This window comes from Lycorma delicatula, chromosome 11 (assembly GCF_047948215.1).
Source record: "Lycorma delicatula isolate Av1 chromosome 11, ASM4794821v1, whole genome shotgun sequence".
Taxonomy (NCBI): domain Eukaryota; kingdom Metazoa; phylum Arthropoda; class Insecta; order Hemiptera; family Fulgoridae; genus Lycorma; species Lycorma delicatula.
The window spans coordinates 65,805,479-65,824,365 of NC_134465.1; the positions used below are offsets into that span (position 1 = coordinate 65,805,479).

The window sequence follows — 18,887 nt, forward strand, 5'->3', positions numbered from 1 at the left end:
TAAAATTGTCTTTTATAATTTTTTTAATTTCAGAAATTAAAAAATAATAAATTGTATATTTTTTATTGTTATATTTGTCCGAGAAATGATTAGGCATAAATTTTTGAACATTGAGCAAAGCCCGTGCGAAGTTAGGTACGGTAACTAACTGTACTATACTGCATCTTAAGTGAAAAATATTATTTTTTCTTTTACCTCATACCCAGCGGGGGAACGCGCATGCGCAAGTAAGGAGTATTTCAGACTTATTGAAGATAAATGAAGTTGTGTGTCTCGACATTTGTTATCTTACACGGTTCTGGAAGCAGGTCGTGTTAAATGTAATTAAAATATTTAATATTTCCTTTTTTAAATATGAATGGAGCCAACCGGATTCAGGCAATTCCGATTGTCATTTAGTATTTTTGTTTTATTTCACCAATACGTAACGTTAAATTTTTTTTTGTTAATCGATGCGTTCCCGTAAGCTGCGAGGTAACATTTTTGAAAAAATAATCAACATAGTAAAATTTCTTATGCGAGTGTTTACTTTCAATAACAAAGGAAGGTTTAATATTAAACTGTCTGTGTCGGTCGGTCGATCGTTATTATGAGAAATGAAACTACAGTGTAGGACATTTTAGATGGTGTGGTTACTTTCATAATTATTTAGCTGTGGCAGTTGAGAAATTAGTTGTTTGTGCGACGGTATTTGCAGTGGTGGGGAGCGACAAAGATATTACATATGTGCAGTAGGAATCCAGCGGCCATCACGGGTTGATTACACAGTGCATTGAATGCGGTAAGTAATTTTATATTATTTTAATATAGCATAAAATAAGTATCATTATTTTTGTAACTATAGTTTACCTATTGTACCCATACTTATAAAATACTACTATCCAATAGATAGTATAATTAGTGTAATCTACATATTACTCAGTTTAGTTAATTCAAACTTCTTTTCTCCTCTACCACAATCAAAATGTTTACCTGCTGAACTAAAGTTAGTGCTGATTTGCTAGTCTTCAAGAGAAAGGCATATTTTCAACTAACGAAATCAGATTTTTAAACATCACTTCATAGATTTCTGCCTTCCAATAGTAATGCCTATTAGTATTGTAATACTAATATTGTATTAGTATGCTACTGGTGTTGTAATGCCAATAATAATCAATATTACTACTGGAAGGCACAATAAATCTGCTGATAATTTGTTCCTGTAGCTTACAACTAACTCCGAAGTTCCGTAAGTTTTACATTTATTTACAATTTGTTTAATTACTGTTTGAATAAATTAATGTTATTTTTGTTATTCTGTAATTAACCTGTTTACTGGTATCAATTCACAGTATCCCATAGAACTTGCAAATTGTACATATGTAGTGTATTATACTGCAATCAAGTTTTTTATGTGCTGTATACATTTTATATGCAAATTTAAATAGAGCTGAGATAAAAAACGGTTTGTGAACAATGACTGATGGTGGTCAATCTTCCAATTACTAAATTAAATGTTGACCTTTACACTGATATTCCATTCTGCTTTTTTTAACACCAAATTAAACTTAGTGTATTATACTGCAATCAAGTTTTTTATGTGCTGTATACATTTTATATGCAAATTTAAATAGAGCTGAGATAAAAAATGGTTTGTGAACAATGACTGATGGTGGTCAATCTTCCAATTACTAAATTAAATGTTGACCTATACACTGATATTCCATTCTGCTTTTTTTAACACCAAATTAAACTGGGCCATTGTCTGATTTCAAATCCTGTCAGAATTTATTCTACCTTTAATCATATATGTACCACGATTTTTCATGATTACAGCTTTAGTAACAGCCTTTTATATTTTAGCCTGCTTTTTAGCATTTACTTATCCTTCTTTCTTTCTTTTCCTGTTTAGCCTCCGGTAACTACCGTTTTTAAATAATTCTTCAGAGGATGAATTAGGATGATATGTATGAGTGTAAATGAAGTGTAGTCTTGTACATTCTCAGTTCGACCATTTCTGAGATGTGTGGTTTAATTGAAACCCAACCACCAAAGAACACCGGTATCCACGATCTAGTATTCAAATCCATGTAAAAATATCTGGCTTTACTAGGACTTGAATGGCATTTACTTATCCTAAAAGTAGATTTTGTAACAAATCTATATTTTAGCAACTTAATAAAGATATGTTCAGTACATCCTCCCTTTATTACATATTTTATTTCCTGTAAGTACCTAAATATATCGTTTTTGATGGTAATTTACATGGTATAAATAATTTGTAGTAATTACTAAGGACTGGTTTTATTTCTAGCATATATGTGTCCGTGCGCAAAATTAATTTACAATTTTTATATTACACAGGTTTTTTTTTAAAATTTATTTCCACATTTGAGTAAAAACATTTTGTTTGATTAATATCTGAAATCAAACAAATTTTTTTTTGATTTCTGTTTAAGATTCCTTTTAACTTCCACATGGGTTTCGTTGTTTTTATGTATTTGAATGTTCTGATTTAAGGGGATTGTTTTTTTCTTATTTTTTTGTAATACTTTAAAGTATGTAATTTCAAGTGATAACTAAAAAAAAATTATTTTGCTTCAATTTTTTTCTTTAAATTTACTTTGTATTGTAAAAAGGTATTGTTACACTTATTTTTGAAATTGTGTGCATCTTTGCATGATCAAGAATATTAACAAATGATGTTTTTTTATATTAGGTTGATATTGTGTTTTATTGTTACGATTTTCGTTGTTTTTAAAAATATCTAGACAATGAAATATTTTTAAATAAAGAAGAAAGGTGATAGGCCAAGGCCAAAAATGATGAACATTACAAGTGAAAGTGTTGATATTGCAAGTGAATGTGGGGATGTAAATCTTGAATCCAGTTTAGATAATTCTTGTTCATTTGTTGGACGAAATACAGTATAATTAGGTGTTGACTTTCACTGATGTAAACGCAGGAATGGTGAAGGTCTGTTTTCCCCACAATATATTTTTTTTACGTTATGTATTAGTAATAGCGGTACTTGTGTTGTAACGGCGCCACTATGGTTGAACCTAACCTATAATGATTCCACCATCGTTGTACGTTATTTATGTGCTTATTACTATAATACACAATTTACGTGTACTTCAGTAAAGTACAGAGATAATATGTTTTTTGGCACATTTTCGTCCCTTCGGAAGAATACCCATTTTCTGCAAAAATCTAACGGCTTCCTCTTCCCAACGCGGGAGGGGTATTCCAAATTAATTCAACAAATTTTAGTGCATCAGTATCTTTGATTTTGATGATATATTTGGTGTTTGATAACTACCCACCTAGCAGTGGCAAAAAATATTTTTTAATATTTAAAAAAAAATTTCTTGAGTAATGGGCTATTTTCTAACTTGCAACCGGTAAAAACACCTATTTTGTCTTTCCATAAGCTGTAGCATTCTTATTTTACATCTTACAGAGGTCAAAAAGGGCTTTTTGGAAAGAGTAAATATGGAACTTCATCTTAGTTAGCCCAAAATTAATTTTGTTACATAACTAAATCTTGTAATGTTTACTGAAGTTATGTTTACGAATTGTTGCTTTTTCAAATTTTGAGCCCAGAATAAATAATGATGGGTATAGGGAAATAGGACTGTTTTTTATCATTTAACTCTTTGGTACTAGTAGTAGATAAAAAAAATGGACTGCTACCTTTATTAAAAAAAAGTGGCCGCCAAATTGTAAGATTTATAAAATGTCTCATTTTTGGGGCTCAAAAACCACATGTGGGACAGGTGGCAAAAACTGAAATGTTTACTTACAGTAGGTACTTTTTATGTACTTTACAACTAAACCATTAGAATGAATAAATTGATAATTAATTGTCAATTACAGAATGATAAATAATAATTACAAAATGATAAACATCTCAAATACACTAACTAGTTCAGTTCACTTTTAATAATAAATAATAATATTGCTTTTGCAATATTTAGTGGATGTAGTGGCAATCATGTTAATTTTATTTTTGTAATTTAACTTTTACCACAAGCAATTAATGTTAGCATCATAACTGATCACTGAATGCCAAATTGAACTTCAGATTATAGTATCAGTATAATAAAACTGGTACGCTACAATTATATGAATATTAATTTAATTGCTTTATTTTAGTCTAATAATTGTTAATTAATTTTAGATAATTTTTTTATCTAGTACAAATTTTTTTTTTGTTTCATTTTCAGAATGGAAGTGACTGTTGGTCTAAAGGAAACAATTGTATAATTTGTGGAAGTGAAGTGAAAAATGGAACTAAATTTACCAGTTCATTTGCAAATGTAAGAGTTAAAAAAATTTATATAATGCAAATTAAAATAAATTTATATAATATTAATTATATGAAAAATATCACAACCAGTTATTTTGCTCTATTAAATCTGTTAAAATAAAATGAATATTTTAGTATAGTAACTTTTTTTTTGTTCACTTGAAATAATATGTACCTGTGGCATGTGTACATGCTTAACTTCTAAGAGTATGTATTTTTAAAGCGCTAGAAATCCATTCTTACTAAAAAAAAATATAAATCTCAGATTTTAATGACTTAATTCATTGCAAGTAATGACTGCCCCTAATAACTTAAAGGTCCAAACTTGCTGTTAATAATTTTGCTGTCACTTTATTTAATCTTTAACCAAATCATAGTCTTTGTTCTTTGTTTTATTGTAATATTCTTTCAGCGATATGAAAAACTGTTTTCACCGAAATAATTTTGATATTCAAAATGTATTTTAACACAAAACTTACTGGAACTGTAAGGTTTTATAAACCTAACAATTTTTTAATCCGCTAGAAAGAATGAAAGCATATTTAGTTACAGTTGTGTTTAGTTAGTAAATTTCTATATTGTAACATGGATGTAATTTTCATTTAACAATAAAACTGTTAGTTTTTTTGAAAAATAAAATACTATTACACAAAGCTGATTAATGATCTGGTTGATGTTATAATTTTATAGACTCTGATATTCATTTTGTGCTTGTTTATTATTTTTTACTAAGTTAAACAGAGAAAACTAATTGTTCAAACAGCATAGTTCTATGATTCTTTTTAACAAGTAATAGTTTGTATCAATATCAATTATTTTAATTTTTGTTTTAATCATTAACTGATATCTTATGTAATAGTCTTTTGTTTCATTTTTTAGAATGGAAATAACTCTTATCAAAATGGAGAAAGACCAATATTATTTCTAAAAAAACCATTGACACCATTGAATTTATCTAGAACAATTTCATCCGATACACTAGATTCTTTTATAATCAATCCCAATTTCAAGAATGTGAAAGATTCCCTTGATCTTAAGCGTATGACATTAAACAGGAGTAGTGAAAATTCTTCACAGTCTCTGCAAATAAATAAAATGCAAAAATCACAAAATCAGTCTCAATTGATGACAACATCCAGTTTAACGAAAAGACAACAGGTAACCAATTTTTCAAATAATAAAAATAAAATAAGAACATACTCATGTTAAAAAAATTGATGTAGAAAAACAACTGTATTTTTACAAAATGAGACTTTTACTTCTCAACATAATCCCCACCAATATTAATACACTTGTCTCAACGATGAACTAATTTTTTTAATACCTGATGCAAAGAAGTGTTTGTTTTGTTATTTTGAGCCGCTTTCCCCTAAACTCTTTGACCTCCTCGTTGTTTCTGAACTTTTTTCCATGTAGTGCCTCCTTGAGTGGACCAAACAAATGAAAATACGAGGGAGCCAAATCTGGAATGTAGGGAGGTTGAGGTAGTATCTCCCAACCCATTTTTCCAGTGGTTTCTCGGGTCAGCTGGGCAGGGTGAGGGTGAGCATTGTCATGTAGCAATATATATATCACGCCTTTTCTTTGAGATCCACGATGTTTTTCTCTCATTGCTGGCTTTACTTTTTTCATCAACATGTCTTGAGTAGTAGACACTATTTACTGTATGTTGATTTTCCACATAATCACAAAAGACGACACCTTGGACATCCCAAAAGATTGTCAACATGACTTTTCCCCGCTGATGCTTGGGTTCTGAATTTCTTTTGGACAGGTGAGCTGGTCCATTTCGTGCTTTGTCATCACTTGTTAAAATCATGTTTAGAAAAGGGGGTCACCTTCCCTTTCATAGCGTTCTTTCAAGTCTGTACACACTTCGAGTCTTGTTTACTTTTGTTGCGTTAACTCTTTCGGGACCCACCTTGCACTGGTTTTGCTGGTGTTATGAACTGTACTAACACTTTCTGCAACTGCAACTATTTTTGCTATATGTTCAACTGTAATATGTCGGTCTTCAGGACCAGACATATTACAAGGAGTGGTTGATACTTCAACTGGCCGGCCAGGACGTTGCTTGTCAGTCACAGGTTTGATCATTTTTGAACTGTTCTACCAACTTATAATTTCTGTGATTCATACAACTTTCACCATACTGTAAATTCATTTGAGAAAAGATTTTAGCTGGTTTTTCACCTAGCAAAAAGCAGATCACTGAATATTGTTCAACTAATGTGGAAACTTCAAGCAGACACGATATTATTAAATGCAATATTGAGATTATAAACAAAGCAATTTTTATTCGTCAGCTGTTCTCAGCTCATTCCATTGATACCAACCTAAAGTCATGAAAGTACAAGAGTACAAACTGTTTATTTCTACATCATTTTGTATTTTTAATTATTGAATGTCCCTCATGTATGTATATATACACACACACACGAGGTGCTATCCAAAAGTTTGGGGAATTTGAATTTCGCACGTGAACCATTGCTGGTACGACCTGCTGCCACACGATGTGGCTAACTGTATTCTTTTTGAATCAGTGTTCCAACAGCTGTGACTGTGAGAGGCTGCATTGTTGACTTTTTTGTGCGGTGGTGTAACGTTGTTTTACTGCTTCAGCGAAGTTCTAAATAGCAGATTTTAAAGAGCAAAGAACCTGCATCAAATTTTGCTTTATGCTTAAAAAAACTGGTGCAGAAACCCATCGCATGTTTGTGGAAGCATTTGGTGACAATGCTATGAGTAAAAGTAAAACTTTGTTGTGGTACAAACAATTCAAAGAGGACGAATGACAGTTGATGACGATGAGCGTTCAGGAAGACCATCAACAAGCACAACACCAAAAAACATCGTGAAAGTGCGAGAGGCTATTGTTGCAGATTGTAGACAAACAATCCGTGATGTTTGTGCATTGTACAAATGTCATATGGGTCCGTGCAATGCATGTTGTCGGACAATTTGAACATGAGATGCATTGCTGCAGAATTCGTACTGAGACTGTTGAACAGCAACCAGAAACAAAATCGTGTAGCTGTCTGTAGTGAATTGAAAAATTCAACAAGAGATGACCCTAACTTCATCTCCGACATCATAACCGGTGATGAGATGTGTGTACAGGTATGACCCTGAAACTAAATAGCAGTCGTTGCAGTGGAAGTCGCCAAGTTCACTGTGGCCAAAAAAAGCACGCCAAGTTTGCAGCAACTTGAAGTCCATGATGATTGTATTTTCCGACATCAAAGGCATTATCCATAAGGAATTTGTTCCTCTTGGTCAAACTGTCAGTGGGATGTTCTAGTGTGAAGTTTTGAAGCGGTTACGTGAAAGCATTAGGTGCAAACATTCAGATCTGTAGGGTAACAACAGTTGGATTCTGCACCATGACAATGCGCCCGCGTATACATCGCTAGCTGTTCGGAATTTCTTGGCTTCCAGAAAGACGGTAGTGATTACCCATCCACCCTATTCGCCTGACCTTGCCCAGTGTGACTTTTTTCTCTTTCCGGAAATAAAATTTCAATTGAAAGACCGTCGTTTTAACAATTGAGATTCAGGAAGAAACGCAGAATGTGCTTCGAACACTTATACCTGCAGACTTCCAGGGATGCATGGAATCATGGGAAATATGCTGGGATCACTGTATCAATGTCCAAGGGGGGATTACTTTGAAGGAGACAGTGGAAATAAGTTATGGTAAGCTATCTTATTTTTATGGTAAAATTCCCTGAACTTTTGGGTAGCACCTCGTGTATATATATCTCGTGTATATATATATATATATACACGAGGTGCTACCCAAAAGTTGCTACTCCTATAAATGGGCAACTGTGAGAAGCAGCTGTCTTAATGATAAGATTCCCCAAAAAAATGTTAAGTTTATTTTCTTTTGGAACTTGTTGATATGACTTAATAAGTAGCTTTATTATTTTCTTTTGGAATTTGATTTGACTTAATAAAAAGTAGCTTTAGATTGTGATTTATTTTTTGCTAATATAAATGCTATTTGTTTCTTTTCACCTCAAAAAAGAAATGAATGTGTTGAAAAAATCAATTTATCACAGGATTCTTTATTAATAAGAAAAAATAAAATTTGTTGTTACACACCCAAGAAAGAAATGCTTTTATTGTCATTTTTGGTATATTTATTTTTAGTTATATGAAAAGAATATATTGGGATAATTATTATTCAAAATCATAATTGTTATTTAAATTCTGAACACTCGCAACTAAAATCTGTTATACATCAATCTTCATTATATATAATATTGCTTTGATTGTTTTTCTGTGATTTGTGTTCATCCAGACTTCAAGCAAAAACTCGCAGCCTGGACGCAAGAATGTTTAAAAACCTAGGCCAATTCGCATGCCTGTGCAGGAAGCTCTCCTGCTGAACAAGAACGTTCCCCCTAAAGACATTACGCAGCCCACCTACCAATTCAAAAACTATTAGCTGATGATCACTCTCGCAATCATCAACTATAGACCAGTTAAGAATCCTAACAGGGATATCCTTACCCATGGTAACATTGATGTTGGTACCATGGAAGGCCCTCTGCAAACCAACTGCACTGATGTAGGTAGACGATTCGCTGGCTGTATTAAAGACATCAAAATGATGCTGCGTGATGAAACCTTAGATCAATTCCCCACCATCATCTGTGATCTCACTGTGCCAAAGAGGCGATTTGGCATTTGCATCAACTCCTATAAGAATAGGACATCTGCTACCAATCTAACAATCCCGTCATTCCAAATGCTGTGCAGGTGGGATCTCTGTACTGAAAGTACGAACTAATGACAGCAAGGTTCAGATCATCCACGGCAAGCTTGATGATGTGATGTGTGTCGGAGGCCTGCTGTATGAAGATACTGTCTAAAGACTTCCTGCACAGTACGGCAGATTTGCTGTCACCGATGAAAAACTTCTTCCAACCTGGAAAACCTGGCAGATCATCCCTGACCACGTACGTGTGTTGCAGAACATCGAGGCTCCATCTCTCGACAACTTCACCTAACTCAATTTGGACTGCATAGGCACCCTGGGCTTTTAGCTGACCGAACCTAACCGTCAAGGGAGTTGAAATAAATCTCAATTTCCCTCTTGTAACAACCACACTCCTTGCCATTTAAAGTGTGCCTATGACAGTAACTCGCAACAATAGAGATGCATTAATCTTGCGTAAAACAAATTTCTGCTTGGACTAAACAAACTGCTTGGTGCCACGCCCACTGTTATCCCGGGCCATGATCCAGCAGTGCTACCATACACTATTGTCATAAATAATTACCCTAATTAAAATATCTTTTACAAATTTAATTGATATTCTTACGAAGCAGAAAAATTTGGGTTGCGCGACTTTGCAATCATTCTGTATTAAAAATATAGTATCAGTGGTAGTAATTGGTAGGTTAGATGTATGAATATTTAATTTACCGCCTTATTTCAGTTTAATAATTGTTAATTTTGTTTATAAACATTTTTTATTTACATAATTTTTTCTTTCATTTTAAGAATGGAAATGACAGTTCGTCTACAGGAAACAGCTGCATATATTGTGGAGCTGAAGTGAAAAACGGAACTAAATCTGCAAGTTTATTTGCAAATGTAAGATTAAAAATATGTATAATATTTATAATATTATAATATATTATATTATAATATTTATAATATTATAATATATTATATTATAATATTTATAATAACAGTAATTGTATCCAAAATATCACAACCATTTTCTTTTATCTGACTCCATGACTTGTTTAACATTTTCTTCAGATTCCTTCGATTGTCCCATACTTTTGCTTTTACACAGATATTCTATTGTTTCAAACTGATTCTGTCATTGACGAATGTTATTGCCAGACACAGGATCACAGTTAAAACTGTATGGAACACAATTTGAACTAAAATTATAGATTCACTAAGTAAATATGTAATCATACTGAATAGCACAAAATGCTTTTTGTTCTAATTTTGCTTTCAAGCACCATCTTTGCTAACAATGCAGTAGCAGAAAGATAGAGAATCAATCTATGTTCATGTGTGCAACTAACACTTTGCTTTTTGCTTCTTTATTCCAACCTTAAATCAGCACTGTACATATCATCCAAGAGGTATTGTAACAAATTAAAACCCCAATTTCTTTTCACTCGGTATAATACAAAATATTACGTGTTTTAATATTGGCTGTGGCCCGTTTGTACATGTGTTGTTGCTAAGAGGATATTTTTTTTAAAGTACTACAAAAATCCATTCTTCCTAAAAAATATGAATGTCGATTTTAAGGATGATATAATTCAGGGCAAGTAATAATTACTGCTTTCTATAAATACAATTTTTGGAAATTGAAGTTGAAATTGAAGGATTTGGTTTATAAACAGCATAGTGTGTGATCTAAACTGTTAAAATTTGTTGTCACAATTTTGGGCACAAGTTCTTTCTAAAAACTGATTTTTTTTTAATTTAATGGAAAGGCACAATTTTCCTCTAAAAATAAGTATGTATCCACTGATGATGACATTGGTGATAATTTGAAGTAAGCTCATCAAATCTACTACACTTACCTAATAGCTTAGCTTTGTATTGAGTAGACAACATTTTCATCAGTAAACCAGATTACTCTGCTTCAATCTATAATTATCTATAATTTTCTGAAGCCTTAAAGTGGCCTATACAGGGACAGTTAAACTCAAGATAATTCAGCAACTTATCTGAAACCAGTTATTTGTTTATTTTTGTCAACATTAACCTTTGAATGTAATGTAGAGAGGTATCATGTATATGAACTGGCGAAAGTTTAACAATTATTTTATTTCAATCTTTAATTAATGATTCATTTTATCTTATATAATTTTTTTTGTTTTATTTTAAGAATGGAAATTGTAGTGACAACTCAGGAGGCATCAGTGATTTAAATGAAAATGGAAGTAAAAATGAAAATGAAAGTGAATCGGTGGCAAGTATATATTTAAATGTAAGGCACAGCAATGTTTACATTAATATGTTAAAAATAAACTAACCACTATATGTAACTAATTTATTTTTAAAGCAAAGAAATAATCAAAATACTGAGAATGACAAGCAGGTGCAATCTTCTTAGCATTTTGATAATGTAATTTTAAGAATTAAGTGTTACATTAACAGAATCAAAATTATTCAATAAATTGGTAGCAATTAGTCTACTGTGAAACCTTGATTACAGATAATAATTAACTTCACTAAAACGGTTTTGGTATGTTACAATGAAACTAGCTAAAAAGAATTAATCACGTTGGTGTCTGACCCATTCTTGTCAAAATGCTTGACCTTAAATATATAATCTTTTTTACTACCAAAGAAAGTATATTTTTATATTCTATGAATGTATATTTGTACATAAATGTTTGCTTAAAATTTGAAGTGACCTGATCTTAAAGAATTTTTTAATCATTGATTTTATTAAATTCTTAGGATAGTTAGAGTAAGTTTATATAGTATGTTATATAATTATATTTTTGAGTGATTTGCTGATTAAATCATATTTGTTTCCGATAAATGAAATTTACATACTCGTCTATGGCTTTATGACATTAACTCCAGCATCGGTGTTATGAAGGTTTCTCAATTATATTGCAATATTCTGCCACTAATAGTGAAGACAAGGAAAACCTCTTGGCTTATCAGTGTAAAAATTAATTGTTTAATTTTTTTTCTGATTGTAATAATGTACATGTACTTTGTGGTAAAACAGTTATTAAATATTATAATTGTAAGAAGGATAAATTTTTTTGAAATCAAATTCTCTAAAACTTTTGTTTAATAAGTTTAATATATTATCTATTTAACAGTTATTTTATGCCAAACATAAAATAGTGTGTTTTTTGACCCCGATCTTTTGTCTTTTACCAGTGATTTCTTGAAAGTGAATAAAAATGCAATTCTGGAAACTATTCTTTTTTTTTTTCAATTATCGAGGTCAGATTTCATATACTGCTAAATTCATCTCTTCATTTGAGTCCCAAGAATTACAGTGGCTTAACTTTACTGAAAGATGAAATCTTTCACAAGCCTATACTCACTAATGAACAATTTCCAAACCTCTGTTTCTATGTAGTTATTTCTTTATTTTCACTATCAGAACATGTCCTGAAAGTTTTTCATTTTATGTGAATCATTTTTTGTGAGTGCGTGTGCACGTGCATGTGTTTGTAGTATTTATTGTTTTTATAAGTTTGAAGATGTACAATTTTTTTCTCTTTTCAGACTCGAACATCATCATCAGCCAGAACTTCATCGATGCTTCATTTCTTAGCAGATTCCAAAGCACCTCTTATACAGCAAAACACGTTACAAATTCAGCAATCGCAGCAGAGTCCACTTGGTACTTCACTAATGATGTCTCAACAGCAAAAAATGAATGGACAAATGCCGACAATGATAAACATATCACAACAGTTACTGTGTCCTTCAACGGGTATGTCACAATTGTATCCGTGCCCAGAAGGTGGAGAACCAACTAAAGAAATTATATCGCAGTGTTCACCACCACATTCATCATGCTCATGTCCTTCAGATCCATCAGTAATGGATAACAGTTGTGCTCCTGTTCCGGTGGCAAATAGGTCATCTAATAAAGGGCCATTAACTTCATCGATAACTGTACAACAATCACAAGGGCTTTCTTCAAAATCATGTGCGAACGGACGACGTGCTAAAGGTGGTGGTTTGTGTAGTAAAAGTACTTTACTGATATATCATTCAAGGGCTTTACAGCCATTGTCATTTCAAGTAGTGAACATTAAAAAATATGACAGATCAATATTACTACCAAAAAATACATTTAAACCAATAAAACCAATGAAACCACTGAAACCATTGAGGCCGCCATTGCAACCACAGAGGCCATTGAAGCCACTGAAAACATTCAAACCATCAAAACCAGTGAATTTATCTATAATATTTACATCTGGAAAAATATCTATAGTCGCTCCAAAAGTCAAGGAATTTCCCACTTTATCCAAAAAAAAGAACAACAGCTGTATTGGCTTCCAAATATTGATAAATTTCCAATAATAAGTGCTGAAAATTCTTCACAATCTCAGCAGATGAATAAAATGCAAAAATCACTAAATAAATTTCAATAGATACAGTTATCAGGAAGATGACAACAATAGCAACTATGACCACGTCGATGATGACGAAGACAGCAACGACAATAGCAGCAGCAGCAGCAACAGGAACCAATTTTTCATGTAATAAAAATAAAATTTAGTTATATTGTTAGTCACTAAGATCGGGGCAGAAGTTATAGGAAGAATCTGGGATATGCTACAATTAGTTTATTTTATTCATTTTTTCCGTACTTTCTGCAGATCATGTTAAAGAATGGATTTATATGTGCAGAGTATTAAACATAAAAGAGGGTGCCATAATTTACAGAAGGTGTTGAAAATGATATCCATCCACTCATTTCTTTGGACTTGTTAAGCACATTGGACCATGTTTTTGGCTGTACCCTGTGTATTTTCTGATGACATTGGTAATGCTTATCTTGAATTCCTGCAAGGTGTGTGAATTGCTCCTATAAACAATTTATTTTGATTAACTCCACAGAAAGAAGTTTGGATTAGTCAATATCAGGGAATCTTGGTGCCCACAACCTTTTAAAAATGATTCTTCCACCAAAAAAGTCTTAAAGAATCTCACTCTTAATATAGAGTAGAGTGAACAGGATGACCAGCAGTCATGCCCATCCGTTTAGAGTAAGACAATGAAATTTTGGATAATTTCTAGGTAGACTGCAGATCCATTAAAAAAAACGAGGGTTTATAATTTGCTACCTTGAAACCACACACATATGCTTATTATTTGTGGGTATAGGAAAGATTTAAAGAAAATGTGCGGGTTTTCACCCCGATCAGGTATTTCTGACTGTTCATACTCGCCAAGATGAAACCGTGCTTCATCTGTGAAAAACATTTTATTTAAAATGTTAATGTTACCTCTAATCAAGTTACCATTCACAGCAATGTGTACCCTTTTAGCAAAATCAGCATTAACTCGTGGAAAACCTGCATTCGATGTGAATAACATCATTCTCCTCACTGCAGTGTGCGCTGAACCAAGTAAAATGTTCTTTTCTTGGCTAAGTATCCACAAATGTTTATGAGATCTTGTAAATGCCGCTTTAATGTTACATATTACCTGCATCATTAAAACTGACCTGTGTCGGGCAGTTTCTTTTTACACCAAATCTTTTTCACAAAATTTTTTAACTACCTTCTGAATAACACATTATTTAAGTTTCTATCACAAATACACTTTCTTCAACAGTTAACCGCATTTTAACAAACAACAACATACGATTAGAAAACCTTGTTCAAAAGCTAATGCACGACACAGACTGGCAATACTCAAATGTGCAGTCAATAAAAGACCTCCCCACTCTAGCTCCATTCGTACAAACATTTATCACATTATTTTTCCCATCTCAACCAGTAAATGCATTTTAACAAAAATCTTCATTTAGTATAAACTACTCAGTGATTATGTTAAGTTGAATATTTGTTCAAGTTATCTTGAACTATTAAACCCGTGAATTTGATGGTGAGAATTTGTTGTGAATGTGTGATTGATATATATATATATATATATATATATATATATATATTAAATCAAACACTTCCTATTCTCCTATGACATAAGAGCTATGTCTTATGCTAAGATGTTTTTCTTTTGGAGTTTATTGATATGACTTCAGTAGTAGCTTTAGATTGTGATATACTGACTTTGGTAATATGAATGGTGTTTGTTTCTTTTCACCCCTAAAACGATATGAATGTAGTTGAAAAAAAATTTATCGCAGTGTTTTTTATTAACAAAAAAAATGTAAAATTCACCATCACTCGCTCGAGAAACATTTCTATAATGCTTTTGTCATTTTCAGTATTTTTATTTTTTATTCCTTGGCTTCAAATAGATTTATTGCGTATACATTGTGTAGTGTTTCGTTTTAAAACAGTAAAATGTTGTAACCTGTTATTAAATTTTGTTTTGTTAATTGTATTTATTTTGTTAATTGGGTCCATGCTGACCAATCCAGTAGTTGGGGAAGTGTCATTCAATTGATCCCAGGCAGAGTTATGCTAATGAGGAGCATTGTACATGTCATAGAAGTAATATTATAATAAATTAAAACCCCAATATTTTTTTTTTTTTTTCACCAGGTATAATACAAATTATTAAATTATTTAATAACATGAACTCGTGGCCCGTGTGCACATATGTTGGTATAAGAAGAAACTTTTGTGAGAGTAATTAAAAAACCCATTCTTATTATAAAATTAATCTTAGAATTTAATGATGACATAATTCTGTGCAAATAATGATTGGCTTCTGTAAATACTTTTTTTTTGAAATTCATGGCTCAGACTTTCTGTTCATAATGCCTTCTTCTTTAGCTGTCACTTTAATTTTTAACCAGACTTTGCTCTTTGTCCTATTGCAATATTTTTTCAAAAGTATGCTAAACTAAACCTTACCAAAATAATTTTGATATTCAAATACATTGTAAAACAAAACTTACTAGAACTTTCAAATTGTTTCAAAAATAAAAACTATATTCTCTAATATTTTACTTGATAGCTAACTTTATTTAATATAACATTACCAATCATAGAGCTTAAATGTTACAATATATTATATGTTCTTGCTCTCACATACACACACAAACACACACTCTGTGTGTGCGTGTGTGTCTTATGTGTGCGTGTGTGTCTTGTGTATGTATATATATTATATATAGTTTTTATTATTCTTTTTTCAGAATTCGATCGTCAGATTCAACTGCATCACTACCTTACAGCAAAATATGGTGGAGTCGAAATCAAGCGGGATGGCGAGGTTAGATCAGGGGGATGGCGAGGTTAAAATAAGGGGGTCAAAATAAGTGGGGTGGAAGAGGTTAAGATTAGGTCAGGGGGTCAAGATCAGACAGGATGGCGAGATTAGATCAGGCGGGGTGTATAGGATAAGATTAGGCGCAGGGTCAAGATCAGGAAGGGTCAATCAGGGTCAAGGTCAGTCACTTTAATTTTTAACCAGATTTTGCTCTTTGTCCTATTGCAATATTTTTTCAAAAGTATGCTAAACTAAACCTTACCAAAATAATTTTGATATTCAAATACATTGTAAAACAAAACTTACTAGAACTTTCTAATCGTTCCAAAAATAAAAACTATCTTCTCTAATGTCTTATTTGATAGCTAACTTTATTTAATATAACATTGCCAATCATAGAGATTAAATGTTACAATATATTATATGTATGTGTGTCTCGTATATATATATAGTTTTTATTATTCTTTTTTCAGAATTCGATCATCAGATTCAACTGCATCACTACCTTACAGCAAAATATGGTGGAGTCAAGATCAAGCGGGATGGCGAGGCTAGATAGGCAGGTTAGATCAGTGGGATGGCGAGGTTAAAAGAAGGGGGGGTACAAAATGAGCGGGGTGGAAGAAGTTAAGATTAGGTCGGGGTCAAGATCAGCCAGGGTCAGACAGGGTGGCGAGATTTGATCAGGCGGGGTTGTATAGGTTAAGATTAGGCGCGGGGTCAAGATCAGGAAGGGTCAGTCACGGTCAAGCTCAGTCTGGGGTCAAAATAAGCAGGTTGACGAGGTTAAAGATCAGGCAGGGTCAAGATCTAGTGGGGCGGTAAGTTTAAAATCATGTGGGGTCAAAATAAGCAGGGTGGTAGGGTCAAGATCAGGCGCAATCAAGATCAGGCAGGATCAAAATCAGACAAAGATGACCTCTCTGGTAAAGCCAATCAGGGCTTGGAATGGAGGGGGTGGTGTGGCGATCTGGATCGTCACAAGGTGGTTGTCTTCCCCTATGGGGTGAGGTTGTAAACTGATTGAACTAATAAAAGCAAAGCACACATGCTGATTTAATTTCTTTAAAGCATTTAACTTAGATGTTTATTAAGTTCAATCGAATGATTAATTATATTTATAAATCCTTTCAACAAAACTTTGTAGTTTCAAAAATTCAATTGAATTAAGTAAGAGATGTTTAGGTAACCTGAGACGTTGTATCTCCCTCTATGAATCATGAGACCTTGTCGATGGTGAGGGGACTTGAGTGCTCAGTGATACAGAGTAGCTGGACCGAAGGTGCAACCGTATCGGAGAGGTATCTATTGAAAGCCAGACTAAGGAATGATTCCTGAAAGAGCTCTTTAAGTAGTTTTTAGGGTGTAGGTCAGGATGACTTTGGTCATTTCAACTACATTCAATCCTCTTGAGTACTGCGCAGCTGAAAGCAATGGAAAACTACAGCTGCTTCTTTTTCCAAGAAAATGTAGCTCTCTGCATTTTTGTATAACAATGATGGAGGCGGCTTCCTCGGTAAAATATTCTGGAGGTAAACTAGTCCCCTATTCAGATCTCTGGGTGGAGATAGGCCTTGGATAAAGAGTAGTATTTAAAAAGTTCCTTAAACTTCATACGTGGATAATTTTTTCTGTTCAATTCCATTATTTAAAAAATTAGAATCTACATATATTTGCTTGTGGGGCAATAAATCCTACCAAAAAGGGTAGGCCTTTTCTTCCAAATGACAAGACCATGAGCCGGGCTGAATTTTCATTTAGTGATGTTCCAGTGGCATCGCAGTATACAGGTGTAAAGATAGAAAAGGTAGAAAAGGTGTCGATGTAATGAGTACTGTTCATGATCCTTCAAATAAAACAACTGTGTATCAAAAACTAAAAGATTGATTTAAGGAAAATTTTTCTGCTCTACAAGCTGTAGGCGATTACAATATTATCTTTTGTAGACAGATTTTATAGACTGAAAAACGATTACAAAGTCAGTATGAAATGTAAAAAAATGAATTCGACTTTTTTCATTTGATTGCTGCATCGTGAAGAACTTTATTTATAGTCATTTATTGCCCACATTCTCAATGTGGGCGCGGGCGAAAAACATTTATGAAACTGTTAATAATTATTAAATGTAATAAAAAAAATACAAAAAAAACGAAAAAAAATTACAAAAATATATTTGATTACATATAAAAAATTATTTTTTAAAAAAACTTTTATTTAACTAATATTAATATTAACGTTAGTAAAAAAAAGGAAACAAATTAGAACACAACCGCCTTGAACTTTCATTTTTGTAACTACTGTTTCGTCATCAAATTTTATTTACACAGCTTTTGGTAACTCCACCACTTTGCAATGGTTGCGTGTGAAAAAAGTTTCACACATCTAGCGTACGACAAGCCCCATCTTCTTATAATTCAAGTCCGCTTTGGTTCCTTCTTGGTTTGAAGCGGAAATAAATTTGCGACATCAGTTTTCATTTTTTGAGCTAACAATAAACAGACTTGAATTATAAGAAGATGGGGCTTGTCGTACGCTAGATGTGTGAAACTTTTTTCACACGCAACCATTGTCGCATCGACTGAATTTGAAATTTTAATTTTTTAAATTTTTTTATCCGTGTTAAGTTTTGTCTGTTAAATTTTATCTTTTGAAGTTTTGTCTCCTAAATTCGTTGTCTACCATTTGTCATTTATTTACATTCTCTTCTGCGCCACT

The 18,887-nt window shown here is 32.5% G+C and overlaps 1 protein-coding gene across 1 annotated transcript; it reads left to right on the forward strand.

The window, feature by feature from the left end:
- Positions 1–269: 269 nt before the first annotated feature.
- Positions 270–17,209, forward strand: LOC142332205 (uncharacterized). Its single transcript, XM_075378495.1, has 8 exons — positions 270–781; positions 4,209–4,301; positions 5,171–5,449; positions 9,807–9,899; positions 11,167–11,268; positions 12,537–13,525; positions 16,099–16,351; positions 16,646–17,209. Exons 3-6 carry the CDS (start codon positions 5,333–5,335, stop codon positions 13,344–13,346), a joined length of 1,122 nt encoding a protein of 373 aa, XP_075234610.1. The 5' UTR covers positions 270–781; positions 4,209–4,301; positions 5,171–5,332; the 3' UTR covers positions 13,347–13,525; positions 16,099–16,351; positions 16,646–17,209.
- Positions 17,210–18,887: the final 1,678 nt, after the last annotated feature.

Coding starts and splice junctions, on each gene's coding strand:
- LOC142332205 (XM_075378495.1), top strand. CDS start 5,333: ATGACATTAAACAGGAGTAGTGAAAATTCTTCACAGTCTCTGCAAATA. Junction 9,900..11,166: donor CTGCAAGTTTATTTGCAAAT/GTAAGATTAAAA, acceptor TTTTATTTTAAG/AATGGAAATTGTAGTGACAA. Junction 11,269..12,536: donor TGGCAAGTATATATTTAAAT/GTAAGGCACAGC, acceptor TTCTCTTTTCAG/ACTCGAACATCATCATCAGC.